The following is a 17705-nucleotide window of genomic DNA, read 5'->3' on the forward strand; positions in this document are numbered from 1 at the left end:
TTCCCAAGCTTCCCAATGATCCAAAACCATCAAATCCCGAGGCTCAAACGAACCAAAAACTCAACGATTCACAAAATCCAATTCTAAGCTAAGAAACTCTAAAAACTCAAAACTTAAATCTGAGATTACCTTTGATTGGGTTGTTTCTCATCAAATCCTTCGGTCAAGAAGCTTATAATCTTTCCTAGGATCGCTATGCCTCGATCCTCGCTTGATTCCGGCTTCTACAACTCGAGATTTCTTCGAAAACGCTTTGAACGGTAAAATGAACTAATGGAAAGAGAACGAGAGGTTTTCTAACGTATGTTCTTTCTGACAAGCTACTTCAAGTTTAAGTAACCTCAAATAAAACCTATTGCTCGGGGTCTCAAAAACACCCTCGGGGACATTATAGTCAAAATGCCCAGAATTTCCTCCTAATCTCAATAACTCTAAATTTATCATCAAATAACATTCTCATAACTCAATATCCCAATAAAAGACTCCCGTTATGACGAAACCGCTAATTCATAATATAAGACCGTCTCATGCCGAATAGCTCGAATATATCTCCATAATAATGGGATCTCATTCACAAATCACAATATGCACCCAAATACACAAATATGCCCTCAACAGGCCAAATTAACAAAACACCCTAATAATCAAATGTGGGCCCACATGCATGCATGTAACATCATATTATCATATAATTCACATAAACATGCATATATTCATTTAATGGCATAATTAAACAGTTATGGCCCTCGTGGCCTACTAATCTAGCCATTAAACTACATTAAGGGATTTTGGGGCATTACAATATGATTATATGATGTTGTTATTTTAGGCAATTAAGAATAAAAAGGTCGGTGGCTCGAGGGACCTAAGAGCTTCGTAATGTACTCGTGGGGACCATATAGTCGAGGAAGATCAAGTGGGCCTATTTATTTATTTTCATTAAAGAATGTTTTATTTTAAATTTTTATTTAAATGTTGCTCATTTTAATGTTAAAGACAATTATTTTATTTTGATAAAACCATGGATCCATGTATTTGTTTTTTTTAAAAGTTTTTATTCAATAAAATGGCAATATTTATAAATTATGATCCAAAGATGTGTTCTCGGTAATCTATGAGAAATTAGGGCGTTACAAAAATATCAATAAAAATTACAATAAGACTAATAAATTCAAAAATTACTTAAAACTTAATAAATTACTTACAAACTGAAAGACTGAATGACTAAGCTACAATTAGCATAAAAAAGTAGTAAAATAACTTTATTTTGTAGAGTTATCACACCCCCAAACTTAAAGTTTTGCTAGTCCTCAAGCAAAAGAAAATTAAAACACACATAAAATTTGCTTTTTTTTTTTATCTTTTTGTTTGTTTTATTTTTATTGGTGATATCTTAAGCATTTCCTCAAAAATTGCACCATGATAATAACTCTAAAAAACCTATGAATACATATTAAGCTTATGTATTTAGTCAAATAGTCAATCTTGCTTTCTAAAATATATTTTTAAGAGCAATTATTTTTCATATAAATTTATAAAAAAATTAGAAGTTGTCTATTATGAAAAAAAATATATAATTTTAGTAAAATTGACCAAATAATTAGAAACAAAGCTTAAGAATATTCAAATTTTTGACATAACTACAATCACACTCAATCAAAGTTATTATCATTGGAATTAAAAGATATCACCAAAGTTTTTTATTTTTAAAAACAAAACAATACGAAACACAATAAACCATTTTTTTTTCAAAAGAAACTTAACACAATTCTACCCTCAAATTCAACATAATGAATAGTAAACAACTATTAAACTCACTACCCCCAAACTTAATTTAAGCATTGTCCTCAATGTGTCAAAATTAAAATTAAAATTAAAATGTACAAGGCAAGGAAGAAACATGCATAAATTGTTCATCAGGAAATGTTTCAATGGAAGGAGTGCATTCATAAGTATTTTCAACAACTAGCCTAGACAAATGATTAGCAACTGTTTGAAAAACTTATACATGATCTTGTTTATTTTCATGTAGATCTCATATTAATCGAATTAATATAAGAAAACCTAAAACATGTTTGTAAAAATGAACTCAAACAGAAATGATGATAAGAACATTTACATTATACGCAGCGAAATGATAGAGTCATTCCTTTAGTTTCTCTAACCCTTGCATCCTTTCTGTCGCAGAGTATTACAAAGAAACTGAACCGTTCTTCAGTTTTCTTCACAGCCTTCCAAAGTATCCTTAGAATCACCTAGATAAGGGTGGCCAATTCTCAACACATGAGATAGATACAGAGAGAATAAGAGAAAAGAATAATGAGGCTTAGAAAATGACTTATATTGGTAGAGTGAATCTAAAACCTACTAGATCTTCTGATATTCTCAGAAACTTGTGTTTATCATTTGTTTTCAACTCTCACTTAGCATTCCTTTTATAAACTCAATTAGATCATTTATTTAAATAAAAATCAATAAAATAATAGCAAATAATTAGTCCTAGATCAAAATTATCATGGTATTTAGGCCCGTGAAATTTCTCATTTAATTATAAACCCATTTGACTTAAAATTAAGGCATCTATTATTTTCTATTGATTAATTTAATTAAATAATTATTTAAATCCTGTATCAAATTAATTATTTATAATTTGAACCTTGATTTAAACTTATTTATTAATATATACACAAATTTATCTTAATTAATAAATCTTCACTAATTTCTCTTTTTTTCTCTAAATTACAGAACTCTGTGAAACTATCAAAAATTGTCCTAGTCAACTTTGATAATTCTAATTGATAATTAAATCAATTAATTGAGAATATCTAGATGACTTTATCCAAGGTTCATTGGGGACCATGGGCCTATGAAATCAAGCTCCAATAAGTTATCATAAATCTAACAAATAAATTTACTAACTTATTAATTCTTCATGACTCCACTAAAGACTCAGAATTGTACTCTTGAATTCATAGAACGCTCTATAAGAAAAATATAGATATGTCATTAATTATCCATTGTTACAATCATAATGATCATTCAATCCTCTATAGACGGTATACAATCAAATGGGACTAAAATATTTTTTTACCCCTCATTGTACTTTATCCTTAAAACACTTAGTTCCCTGTAAATGATATTTCAGTATACTAATATTAATTACTGAAATGAGATCTCTATCATTTATAACCTTGAAAAAAACTAAAAGGAGACCATCGTTTCACTTCTTCATCAAAACCTATAGATGTTCATATATATATATGATTAACACTCCCACTCAATTATACTACTGAGTTCCCAAGATGTAAGTATGGGCTAGTCCGTAGACAAAACTGGTAACGAACAAGTCAAATAACTCAAATAATACATTCAGTTAGAATACTAACCACTAAAAATTGAGATTGAATTGACCTATGGTCAACTATATGATATGACTAGAATAGATAATAATAGTATGTTTACTTATCCTATCAACTATCAATATCGGTCCAGTCTGATGTACGAAATACATCTGATCTTATCTACTTTGCTAATGTTTTGGAAAGAACATAACACTGCGATGTCACTACAAGAAAAAAATTCTTTTAATAACACCAAAAATGTGTTATCAAAACATACCATAACACTTTATGATGTGTTAAGACCGACTATGTTATCGTAGGTCAGGGTACTTTACATAACACTTTATCATTGTTATACAGATGTGTTATTATACTGTCAACGATAACACACTTTCTGTGTTATTTTAATAAATAGATAAGTGTTTAATTATATTATTTATAGTCGATTATATAACATATTTCAATACTTATAAATTTGTGTTATACTACACTTTAGTATAACACATTATTTGTGTTATATAATAAAGTTTGCATAACAAAATTCTTTACTCATAAAAACTGTTAGTGTAATAGATATTATAACAGATTTTCGTATTATTTTATTATTTAGATAAGTTTAAATTCTCATTATATATTCATTTATATAACACTAATTTATTCTATTATATTTTAATTTTTTTATATAATTAAAATTAGCTTTTCTAATATATACTAGCATCATAAAATGAACTTGATTTTCAAATAACAAATAGTAAAAACATTCAACATTATATTAACAATCCACAAATTAGTTTAAAACATTCAACACTGTCATCAACAACAAAATGTTCTTAAAGTATTCAAGTAGTCTTAAATATTCATATATAAGCCTTGAATGATGATTTCGGTAAGTCCAGCACAGGGTAGTAAAGGAATGTGATGTGAGGATTATAGCAAGGACAAAACAAGATACTGAGAAGTAAAAGAATGCAGTGTAGAAAACCAAGTGAGGAACCCCATCTTTCAATGTATGCCATTGATCATTTGTTGCCAAGTTGAATGTTGGTGAGAATAGAGAAAAGCAAACACCAGCAAAGAAACATATGGACAGTCCAATGAGAGTGCTTTTCCCAAACACCTGTAGCAAGACTTATAATTATTAAATGTGATAGAGAATCTGAGATGTTTGGATTTGAATATCAGGTGATGAACGTCCAAATATTGTTGTGTAGTATTTTTGCAACACAAGATTATCACTTTTCATCTAAATGTGAGAATTTTAAATGATTTTCCATTCTACAAATTATTGTCTTTTACAGTGCCATCTATAGTGGTACAACTAGTTTTCTGCTCATTCTCATTATCCTTAAGTGCACCATCAAACAAAACAATTAAGTAAAAATTGCATCACTCAACAAGCTCGTGTCTTTTAAAAATGAATGAAAACAAGATAATTCTTTGATAACCTTAACATTTAATGAATGAAACATACCCCTCTTTAGATGAAAAACCTTCAAGTTTTTCTTTATTATCAGCTGCATTAGATGAGTGGACAGTAGAAGCAAGGCAAACTACAACCAAGAAGCAACCAACGCCAGGGAAAAGGATCTCGGTTCTATTAATTCTATTGTCTAAAAAGTAATTCTAGGTTGTTTCTGTCACCATTAAAGATCGCAATAGAAGCAAAAAATTCAGTATCTATAAGAGCAACACAGACAAACATCAATATTTAGAAATGGTCAGAGAGAGAGAGAGAATGAAAGAAAGGACCTATAACAACTGTTATGCTTGCAGTGATCACTTCTGTGACTGATAAGCCAACTATAGCCCAAGCATACTGAGTTGAGAGATTTCCAAGGCCAAGTACCACCCCTCCTGCCATTGCAAACATCACAGAAGGCCAATTATCCTACACCAATCACCCTAACATGAATCGAAACCAAATACATACAATACAATACTTGTGATTCAACACTTGTAATGAGCTAAAAAATATAATCAATACTGGATTAATCAGGAGGAGCAGCCAAAAGAATTATATAAAAAAAGAAGGGGAAAAACAAAAAAGAATGGATTCTAGACATGTCTAATAATAATTGGACCTTTTTATTAAACTTCATGGAGACAAGACTGTCACAATAAAATTGTCTAGCAATATTTTTATCTCATTTTCTTATCTAACTTTTAGCTTCTAGCTTCTATAAAAATAAATTGCAATGGTTAAAATAACATAATGTTTCTGCTAAAATTCTGTTTTTGAAGAATAAAATTTCTCAACCAAAAGATAGTTAACATGCATGCCAGAAAAAATAGCATAAGAAAACTGAATTAAATTTAGACTGGCTCTTTGGCTAATTGATGTAAAAGATTCTATGAAGGATGGGTGGAAAATTGGCAACCATACGAACAGAGGAAATGATCTACATAGAATTTTTATGAACTTAGAAGGTAATGTTCTAGATTCTTTGTATCCACAACACCTTACTTTAATGAAGGTTTTGGTAGGCTATTCTAAACACCACATAAATCACAGCTACAATAGACTCTAAACACTGAATAATGCAGGGGGTTGTTGAAATATAAAAATAGAACATCTAACAGTGAAACATTCTAGAAGAAGTCTGAATAGAGTGAGGAGCAAAACTAACCTTATCGATAAAGGATGAAGGGTAACATCGATATGTCTGCTCAAATGAGGTTCCATGATACCCATATCCGTTGAAATACTGCAAAGTCAATGAAGCAAGTTACATATTAACATCATATACAGGTGCCCTCCCTAAAGTCCAACCCTAATGCACTGCCCCAGAAATCGGATAACATAGTAGTTTGAAACTAATTGTTAGTAGAGAATTGGAAAATATAATAGGATAGAAATAATACATCAGTAATAGATATTATTGTAGATTCTCATCTTCCTGTGCTGAAATATGGTGACTAAATCAACCATCATATTCAATAGAAAAGTTAGGATAACCACCTCATGATTATGTAGTAAAGCTTTAGCTTACCATCTTAATACTGTGTCTAAGGTTTTGGCTGGCTCTCTGCTGTGGATAGTTCATCGTCCAAAGCTCCCTATATATATAGAAAATTTACAGTTACAGAGCACAAGTATTAAAAATAAAGGTTGAAAATTTTAATGAAAACCCAAGAGCCTAATTAGTCTCACTAGGAGTCCTAATCCTGATGCTAACTAATTAGACTCCTTAACTACATATAAAACTATCTTGAGTGGTCTTATAAAGTAATGCATTGACTATGCAGTCAGTAGACACAATTTAACCATGTAAGAGAATTTACTAAAAACTATCAGAAACAATATGAATAAAAGCAGTATAAACTCCGGCTAAAAAATTGATTTTTATCGGATTAAATTATGAAAATTCATTAACAAGATATGAATCAAAATGTTGCATTAATAAATGGAAATTCACATAAATATAAGTCCAGAAGCAATAAAATTAACTTCAATTACATAAGAGATCAATAACCCAGAAAATAAAAAACCATATTAAGCAATTATGGTGACTAAAATCGAAATTATACTGATACCCAGATGAAACGTTTGCAAGAAAAATTCAAAATCGAAACTTTGAATCAAATTATTGCTTTTCGCTCACACAACTAACTACTGTAGTGATTTCCTGTCAAAATTAGTTGAGATACCGACATTATGCACCCATAGACGGTATGTTTTTCCTGTTCAAGACAAAGTTACAATGAGATTGACAGCCTACCTTCATAAATCAATTTAACAATCATAACTAAACCTTACATAGCCAAAAAAAAAAACGAAAAAAGAGGCATACTATTTTCATTTATATTCAAAGAATTGAGCTTGGAGATGTTTCATTTTCATTTATATTCAGCCAAATTGGAATATGAAAGTTCTTATGTCACAAATAGCTTTTCAAACTACATTTTTTTGAACAAAAATTTCTCCAAGAGATACACATCAACTATCACAACATCAACTGAAAAATTTTCCGTGTTATTTAAGAGGAATTGGTGTGATTTTTCCCTTACCTGAATTCCACTGGAAATACGTCCAATAGTATTGGGGATCAGTTGGGATAATTTATGGGGACAAGCAACCTTAATGGCTGTATTGGAGACTCCAAAACATTAAAAGAATAGTCAACACATAAAACACTACATATGGGTGATAAAATCCCTTCATCATTCTTGAGAACCCACCATCTGTGCTGAAGCACATTGCAATTTCATGTTTGGACTGAGTGCCACGACGCTGAAAGAGCACTTAACAATGGTCCCTTCATCTCCTTCAGCAGCAGCTGCTACAACACTTGATTCCTCACTAATATCAATAACAGTGTCAATAAGACACTGATTTATTTCCCTAATTTTGTCTTTAAGAGCATGGATTTCCTACAACAAGATCACCATAGTCACTTCACAGGTATAAGTTTCTGAATGGATATGATAAAATGAACTCTCAGCACAGCACACTCATAATAAGCATATCTTTATGTGTCTCAGTATATGCTATCAGAAAGACACCAAAATCACTTCCACTATCAGTCAAGTGACTAAATCAGATCTAAGATTGAGTTGAATGTCAAACATGGATCGTTGAAGCTAGAACCATGTTTAAAATAGGTCCTATTCATACAAACATCCATTTCAGCAAAAGACAAATACCTCTAACTTACACCTCTTGATACCAGATGTTGCAGTTGACTCTAGATCTGATATTTCTGAGTCATTAATACTACTGGTTGATGATACGACATTTAAGGGCATGGCACTAGTGTAGCGCTTAATTTTCCTTGTCCCGTTAGTTTCGTCGTGGCTCATGAAATTTCTTACATGTAAACGACAGTTTGTCATAGCAACTAAATCCTCACCAACTGCAGCTCTAGATCCATTACCGGGAGCTGATCCTGCAAACCTATCAACCATGCTGACAACAGAGCCAATGTCCCTGACAGAAGCACTCAATGCCTTAGGTGACATAGATTTTACCTGGAAACCAGAGATTATTATAAATCATTAACCAACAACAAATGAGGAACCACCAAAAATGAATACATTATCAAGTGAAAGGAAAAAGCAATGACTAACCGCTTTCATTAAATGATCGAGTGGCTATTCTGTAATGCTTGACTTGCCTAAAACAGATATCGAAGTGTTTCCTTGAGTGCCATCAGGACCAATAAACTCTGCAAGCAAAGGGGAGGCTGATATTCCTGGGGTGCCAATTTTTTTCCCTTTTCTACTTTTATACTATGGGTTTTCATTTATTTGTTTATTTTAATTAAATTTCATATATTTTTTAACAGATCCTTGTAAGTAAAAATGAGAACGTACCTGCTGTTATTTGCCAGCAATTTTTTGATACAATTCATGAAGTTTAGGTAAGTACAGTTCCTTCATTGTTTTGATTTGCCAAAAATTGGAAAAAAAAAACAGTTAACTTTAACTTTTTTAGGTGCCGATAACTTAAATTAACATGCATCAGTCAGCTACATAGTACATGCTTTTATGAAATATAATAACAACCATAATTTCTGTCATTCACATAATGTCTTCATCATTTTTTTATCCTCCCAATAAGATATTTATAGTTTATTACTGGATGTATGTTTCACATTCTTGGTCATCCACAATTATCTTAATTACTTCCATAACAGCTACAGAATCCTAGCTTGATAGGTGGAATTAGTTTGATGAACAAGTCATATTACCTTCTGGTAAACCTCTTCTTGCCAATCAACTCCACTCGCATGTCCAGTTGCAGCTGAATCGACATATGCTACAAAAGGATGTTCACATAATATCATATGAGAAATTCAAAATTGCTAATTATAGAAACCTTTAAAACAATGCAAAACTATACAAGGCAACAACATACTTGATGATGTCTCTAGAAGAGGTCTCTGTGGTAAATATAACTGCTTTTGCTGATCAATTACATTTTGACCTGATGGTTGAAGCCTCATTTCACGTTGTAGTGGATTTGGCTGTTGTTGCAAACCCAACTGTTGCTGCATCTACGGCTATGACTGAATCTGTGACACAATTTGTTGTTATGGTTATTGTGCCTGAGATGGAAGCAAATTAGATCCACTCTGTTGCAATTTTTGCTTCATTGGAACTTCAGATTGTTGTTGTCGCATGTGCACAAAGTGCTGATTAGTTTGCATGCTTGAGTTACCAGTCTGAGTTCCATGCAGCTGCTGTTGTAACCCGTTACTTTGGGGGCCTAATTGTTGTTGATGCAAATTTGAAATGTTACTTTGCGGAGCCATTAGTTGTTGTTGTTGCAGGTTTGAGAGATTATTCTGCTGGCTAAGCAGCCTCTGTTGCTGCTGTAAATCCCCAACATTGTTCTGTTGTCCAATTAAGTTACTTTGTTGCATGTTTGTAGTATTTTTCTGTTGACTTATAAGCTGCTGTTGCTGCTGCTGCTGCTACTGCTGTGACACTTGTGTTTGCTGTTGGTGAGCAACAGCAGCCTGTTGAGAATGCGACTGTGGTCTAAGAATAGATTGAGGATGAGTTTGGAGCATGGCTTTAGATGATTGTTGAATTGATGATGACTGATTCTGCTGAATACTTGGGACACATGATTGGATTTCGGGAGGTTGCATAGCAGATGATGTTTGCACAAAAACTTGCTGAGATAATTGTAACTGAGTTCATTGTAATACGTTCTGTTGCTGTTGTTGCTACTGTTGGATGTGAGATTGTAGGATTTATTTGGGGACATTTCCCTGTGGGAACTTTGGCTTTACAAGCTGCTGCTTGTAAAGACACTGCTGCTGATTTTGGGATTGTTGTTGTTGTTGGGGGACCTGTTGCCTTAGTTGCATTTGCCTGTGAGTGTTAGCATAGCCTACTGTGTTTTGTGAATTACCAAGCATATTTTGACTTAAGCTTGTGGGAGGAAGAAGAGTAGATGATACACAGGAAGTGTAACGACCCAGATTTTCAAGACTCGATAATGTGTAAATATAAATGTTTTCATTTAACAAAATGTCTCAAAAACCCATAGAAAAAAAAACTTTTTTAAAGAGTAAAGTGAGCCTAGTTTAGGAAAATTACACAACATTTCCAAAAATAAAACGGCTTCCCAAAAGGTCGGTCCACATGTACATTTTCAAGGAAGACTCCAACGCTCACTGCTCTACCTTGCCCTTGCTCTTACCTACAACATGAAACAACTAGGTAAGCGAAAACGCTTAGTAAGATCAACTTTCAAACAATGCATGTAGAGAATTAAGGTTCCGGACCCTACACAATCAATTTCAAGAACGCTAAAGCATCCTGGATAAGTTATGGTCATGCCTGATAACCAAGGATAAATTAATTCATAACTAGATAAAAATCCTGCACTCAGAAAAATCCCAGAACAAGCAGATATATTATATCACAACTATATCTTATCAACAATTATATCCCTGCACTCAGAAAATCCCAGAGCAAGCAGATATATTATATCACAACTATATCTTATCAACAATTCTATCCCTGCACTCAGAAAATCCCAGAGCAAGTAGATATATTATATCACAACTATATCTTATCAACAAATATATCCCTGCACTAACAACATCCCACAGCAAGCAGATATATTATATCACAATATAATTCGAGACCAACGCTCTACAATTTCCAACAATTCAGGCGCAACGCGCCCTCCAACATAATTGCTAATCTGTAAAAGAGAACCGAGTCTCCACACTAAGATCTAGCCAATAAATATTCTCATCAAGGGTAACTATCGTGTTACCTAGGGCATCGCTACTTATCCAAGAGTGTAATCCAATTTACACGGTTTTACGGAGACTTCTATGTTAATCAGTGGTGCTGGTGAGTAGTTGCCCCTAGGGTGTTCAGCCTCACTCAATCTTGGCAACCCCTAGTATCTCTAGGCACTCTCACTGAATGGCCAATATTCACAGCTGCTATCCGGGAATAACTTATCAGAGCACTTGCTCGGATTCTAACCGTCCAATGATTAAGTAAGCATGAGGGCCCCTAGGTCCCATTTATTTTGGCGCCCCTAGGTTTAACCAGCTTATCCTCATCTCATGGCCACTCGTCGCGGTAATGAACCGGACATAAATAAAGTCAAGCAGTGTGACGGGGATCAGCCGTCTAGGGTATGACGGACATCTACCATTCATATTTTTTAACTCAGCACCCACTAGACTAACGTCTCTAAGCAACTTTCTACGACAAGGTATATATGTGCATGTATCCCTATACTAACATACAATACAATAATTGTTTCATGTTGCAGCCATACAATATAAGTTGACTTACTTGGAGTCCTTAGCGCTCAGCAGGTTTTCACCCTCCAACGTTCAGTCCAATTACGCTTAGCCAATACTGTAGTTATCCATACAGTATACTCGGATTAATTATGGCACTCATAATTCATTATCATTATTTTGGGCAGTTTGGTTATTTTAATAAAAGTCATTTGTAAGGATTTATAATCCTTATTTGGTTTTAAACCTATTAAGGAAAGTCATACAAAATATTCGAGACTAAACCCTAAGTCTCGGGGAGACCTATCCTAAGGTCTCGATACCTAGGCTCGGGTATCACAATGGTATTTTCCCACAATCCGCTAAAAATCTTATTCTTTCAAGATATCGCTATTAACCCGCACTTTCGACTAGTCAGTTAAAATATGTAAGATTTTAGCCGGTATTATATCTTGAAAATACTAATAAATTCCTTAATTATTTTTAAAGAAAATAAACTCTTAAATTTTCCTTTTATTTTTCTTAAGGTTTTAATATCTAAAAACTGTTTTAAGAAAATTGCCTAATTTGTCTTAATTAGGAAAACCATTAAAAATTTCCCATCTTGACTAATTAATTTTCCAAAATCAATTAATCAATTTTACTTACTAGAAAAATAATTCATTTAATTATTTTCTCAAAATATAGGGTTTTAAACCCTCTTTTAATTTTTTAACTATTAATAAATTAAATCTCTTATTTTTAAAAAGAATAAAAACTCTTTAATAAAAATAATTCATTTAAACTCAAAGGGGTAATTTTAGTGAAAATATGTTTTCAAGACTTACCAATTTATATCTTGAAATAAGCAAAATTTTACTTTTTACCTTATGTTCCAAAATCTCATTTTTACACTAAGTGTGAAAAGCCTATTTTTCACATTTTTAACTACATACTTCGTTAGTTCATAACATGGAATTTACTTACCCAATTGTTACCAAAATTTCCCAATTCCATTTTTGTTATGCCATTTAGGTCTTTGTAAAATCTTAGGTCAAAATGAGCATTTTTTATTGGTGAAATCATTTTCCAACAATGAGGTAAAAATGACCTTATTTTCAAGTCCTTATTTTTTCCAAACTTTGACAGTTAATAATTTTCAAACCGTTAAATATTTTCTTACCAAATTTTACAGTGGAATACTAGGTTACGCCGACAATATGTCTACAAAATTTTAGAAGAAACTGGGTTCATTTTCCCTATACAGTGGCTGTCCAGACATCGTTCCGAAAATAAGAATACGAAAAATATAGTTTTTACCTAAACTTTGAAATAGCATAACTTACTCATTTCTAAACATTTTTTTGTGTTTCAAAAGCTCAATTTTATGTACTCAATCTCTAAAACATTACAGTATAATTTAATTTTACAAAACCAATATACAGTGGCTGCTTGACCCCTTGGAAGTCACAGCTCAAAACATGTTTTGTTTTAGGGTATCCTACAAAAATCCTTGTGGGTTTTGGTTCCCATTTTAAAAAATCAATACACAAGCATCATAAAAATTATTAAACAACTACCATAACCTTATTACATCACCAACAAGAAACTTTAAGCATTAAATATACAAAATAATGCTTAAAACTAAAAACCATACAACAAAATCATCAAAAGTAAACTTTTTACCATTTTGGTGTTCTTGCTTAAGGTTTGGACCTTCCTATTAGCCTTGACTCCTTCAAAACCTTTCAAATACCCTAACCAACTTCCCCCAACAACATAGTTAATTAGCTATTTGAAACTATATGCTTAAAACTTTACAAAAGTCTAGATTAATGAAACTTTACCTTAAGGAAAACCCTCCCTAGACCAACACTTAGCCTCCAAGTTTCCTTGGTGTTCTTGAGGTTGAATATTGAGAGAAAACTTGAGAGGGTCTTCAAAAATCAGATGAGAGTGATTGAGAGAGTGTGGGGGTCGGTTTTGTGGGTTAGAATAGCTCACAATACTCTTCAAAATATCACAAAACACTTGAGTGCTTTTCTACCCACTTGCCCACTTGACTTCTTAATTAAATGGGATTTAAATTTTATAAAATTGGGTTCACACAACTCTAAAAATACCACATGGCCGGCTACCCTTTTCATTTTATCTATGTTATATATAATTTTTTTTTTTATAAAGGTTAATAAATGTTTCGTAAGAAGAAAAGTCCAAATTGGCTTTTGACACCTTTTTCACTCTTATTAAGTTTTAATCGCCAAACTTAACATTAATTAATTAAATTATATGTCTCTCACATTTATTTTGATTAATCACATAATAAAATTTAACCTAAGGTCCATTCATGGAATAAAATTTAACCTAAGGTCCATTCATTGAATAAAATTCCCCACTTCGGTAAAATTAGGCATTTAACACAAAATGCCCTAAAATTTCCATTTTCTTTTAGGTTTATTATTTTTGACCAAACTTTAAATTTTATGAATGTATTTTATGCCCAAAATATAATTGCCATAATTTTTCAATTTATTTTCTGAGATTTTTACACGATCAGGGTTTTTGTGTCGGTCCCGGACCGAAAGTCTTATCTTGACTTTTAAAATCACAAAATTCATATTTTGTCTAGAAATAACTCATGGAATACTTCCAAACAAAATATAATATTATTTTAAATAATATTCTTAACCCGGGGGAAAATCTCGACCCGAGTCGTTTAAAGGTACCCGAAAACGCAGGACGTTACAGGAAGAACTCTGAACAGCAGCAGAATTCTGAACATTCTGAGATAGTAGTTGTTGTCGAGTTTGGCCCTGATTAGATGACAATGGAATTACAAGTGATTGCCCTTGATTCTGTACTTGAGGTGGAATGACAACAGATCATGTCCAAGCAAAACTTTTATTAAGGATAATTTGAAATAATGAGCATTTATGTTCCCCCATTACATCCCTACCAATGCAGATGTAAAAATATTATATTTTTCTGATAGCTGACCCAACGAGAATGAGTCATGATCCTCTAACTACCAAATTAAGCTCCTAAGAACTATAATATGACTGCATACATAACTACTCCACATGCCAAAGTAAAGCATAAAATTTGGAAGAGGATGGAACAAAATAGAATTTGATTGATAAATGCATTTTGTATCCTATAAGAAACACATTTTTTTGGCTGCCATTTAACAATGCATTGTTATACCTGGATCTGTGGTTTCTGCTATTAGTGGGGTTGGATGGCAAAGCGTTGGGTACATTATTGTTCTGAGACTTATTCTCCATTGACAGCATCTTCAGTGAAATTTTCCGTAAATAATCAGACTATAACAATCACAAACAAATGCCAATTAGGAGGGAGCAACATACATAATAATCTTTCATGTACAAGGACACAAAACATTAACATGTAAACATAAGTACATCTGTTGCGGATTGGATATTTTTCAGATAAGGGAATTTAAGTTTAAATCCCTAATTAATCTATTTCCTATATTTTAGGGTTATTAGCCTCAGATATCTAACTGGTTATTTGATACATGTAACCTAATGTCAGCCTATGTGTGTGTGTGTGTGTCTCTCTCTCTCTCTATATATATATAGATAAATCCTATTAAGCAATAAATTAGTCTTTATCCATCTATAACATCATGTCAGCATTCAATGCAAGTAATACATATAGGTGACTGAGGAAAAAAAAGGAAAAGGAAGGTGATCAGAAATATGGAAGTACTTGGCTTGTCGCAGCACTGTAAACCTTTTCCTCAAACCTTTCAGCAATTTTCTTTAGTTCAAGCAATCCATCTTGACCCGAGAACGGGAGATGCTTTTTCAAAGTATCCATTCTTAAGGTAAAGACATCAGATTACATGTCTGTGAATGGCCATTTCATATATTTTTTACAATAAGATAAATTTTGAAGAAGGAAACTTCATAAAGAACAAAATCAAACTATCAAGGGCTTGATTTTTGTTTTTGTTTTGTTTTTCTTAAAAATAAAAATATTAAAAAGTGGAAGTTTTCCTTTAAAGTTTACTTTGATAACTTGTTTCGTCATTTGTATTTATGAAAATTATTAGAATAATTTCCAAAAAAGAGATAAACATGTTACTATACACATAGTAAATAAAGATTTCCAATCATGTTTCCTATCTTTTAAAATTGAAAATGAACACAAGATTTTTATTTTATTTAATCAATCCAATCAAGCCCTAAGTGGTTAAGGTACAACTGAATATTTTCCATTAACAAGGCATCTCTTGTTTCAAATGACACTGACATCTTGTTGACAATTTGTTGTCTCGAATCGTATTGCAGCTGAGTTCTCCAATCAGTATTGTCTATCATGGGTTCCCCACCTTGAATAGATCTCCAATTATTGTTGTCCATGTTGATAATACTCTGAGTTTGTTTGGCACGGAGAATTAGTTAAGATTATGTTGGACTGGATTCGAAATAAATTACAATGTCAAAATCCCACTTGAAAAACAAAGCCTGCGCAGAGAAGAACTGAAAATGTCGAACTTGAAAATGGGTATTCATACAAATTTACACGAAGAGAGGAAAACGTACCTGGGCAAGCTTAATCGTCCTCCTCCTGGGCAGATTGGTCGAGAAAAGAAGAGAGAGAGAGAGATAGGGGGTAAACACTGAGAAACAAGAGAGAGAGAGAGGGGGGAATCGGGGACCGACTGGGACCGTGTGAAAAATTTTGGGGGGCTGGGAAAAATTAGGCACCAAATTGCAATAAGTCCCGCTTATATACATATACACTTATATATATTATAATACTTTTTTAAAAGTGTTAAATTTTTGTGTTATGGAAATGGGTTTTTGTTGTAGTGTGTGTAAGTAGATCATATCGTAGATTGGCAAGTTAGTGTAAATCCTATGCACGGACTAATCTTAGTACTAACTTATTTTGAACATATAATCATATGTATATTCCATTGTGAATACGTCACTATAAATACGATTTGCTATATGCTTGGGATTTAATAGAACTTTATATTAAACAAATATTCATGAAAAAAAAAACATGTGAGCAAAGTGTTTGACCAAGTCCAAAATTGATTTCTACTCTTTTAGTGATAATAAATGAGAGTATAAAGAAATTGAGTTTTAATTAGGGTATAAAACCCCAACAAACTCCCACTTGCACTAATTGAAACTAATGCCTTAATTCTACTGATATTTGCTCACTACTCCCATTGCATAGCAGATATCTGGTATAGTGCACAACATAACATACATCAGACTTCCAACTGCAGATGCGTAAGAAACTTTTCTCATTACATCTTCCTCTTCAAGAGTCTGGGGAGACTGCTTCTTTGAAAGATGAATTCCATGATGGAACGGTAGACGTCTTTTCTTAGAATTTATCGTTGAGAAATGTTCAAGCACTTTACCAATGTAAGTTGCTTGGGATAGAGCTAAGAGTCTATTCTTTCTATCTCTGATAATCTGGATACCCAAAACATAACTTGCTTCACCCAAATCCTTCATCTAGAATTGAGTGCTCAGCCAATTCTTCACATCAGACAATTTCTTAACATTGTTTCCAATGAGTAAGATATCATCTACATATAGAACAAGGAATACCACTATTTGATTTGCCTTCAGTTGGTAAACACAAGGCCCATCAATATTTTGTCCAAAGCCATAGGTTTTGATTATTTCATCTAGCCTAAGATTCTAGGAACAAGAAGCTTGCTTAATTCCATGGATGGACCTATTCAACTTGCAAACTTTTCCTTTTTGTCCAGCTACTTTAAATCTTTCTGGCTGATCCATATAAATGACTTCGTGAAGCTTTCAATTAAGAAAAGCTATCTTGACGTCCATTTTACAGATCTCATAGTCGAGAGCGGCTGCTATGGATAGGAGGATGCGAATGAACTTAAGCATGGCTACCGGACTAAAAGTTTCCTCATAGTCCACGCTTTCTCTTTGGGTATAACCCTTTGCCACTAATCGAGCTTTATATGTTTTGATATTTACATCAAGAACTTGTTTCTTCTTGTATATCCACTTGCACCCAATGGCCCTAAAGTCACTAGGTGCTTCTACAAGATCCTATACAGAATTTGAGTACATGGACTTCATTTCTTGTTTCATGGCTTCGAGCCATAGTTCCTTTTCAGGGCTAGTCGTTTCCTGTTTGA

The 17705-nt window shown here is 32.7% G+C and overlaps 1 protein-coding gene and 1 long non-coding RNA gene across 2 annotated transcripts; both read right to left on the reverse strand.

Moving 5' to 3' along the window:
• Window positions 1–4211: 4211 nt before the first annotated feature.
• Window positions 4212–7288, reverse strand: LOC133782206 (uncharacterized). Its single transcript, XR_009870380.1, has 4 exons — window positions 6332–7288; window positions 5969–6112; window positions 4813–5229; window positions 4212–4458 (listed from the first exon to the last, which is right to left on the reverse strand). It is a non-coding gene; the product is annotated as an uncharacterized LOC133782206 (long non-coding RNA).
• Window positions 7289–7487: 199 nt separating this feature from the next.
• LOC133782205 (mediator of RNA polymerase II transcription subunit 15a-like) lies at window positions 7488–8540 on the reverse strand. The gene is made up of 3 exons (XM_062221426.1): window positions 8409–8540; window positions 7986–8309; window positions 7488–7712 (listed from the first exon to the last, which is right to left on the reverse strand). Exons 1-3 carry the CDS (start codon window positions 8415–8417, stop codon window positions 7503–7505), a joined length of 543 nt encoding a protein of 180 aa, XP_062077410.1. The 5' UTR covers window positions 8418–8540; the 3' UTR covers window positions 7488–7502.
• Window positions 8541–17705: the final 9165 nt, after the last annotated feature.

This window comes from Humulus lupulus, chromosome 6, assembly GCF_963169125.1.
Source record: "Humulus lupulus chromosome 6, drHumLupu1.1, whole genome shotgun sequence".
Classification (NCBI taxonomy): Eukaryota; Viridiplantae; Streptophyta; class Magnoliopsida; order Rosales; family Cannabaceae; genus Humulus; species Humulus lupulus.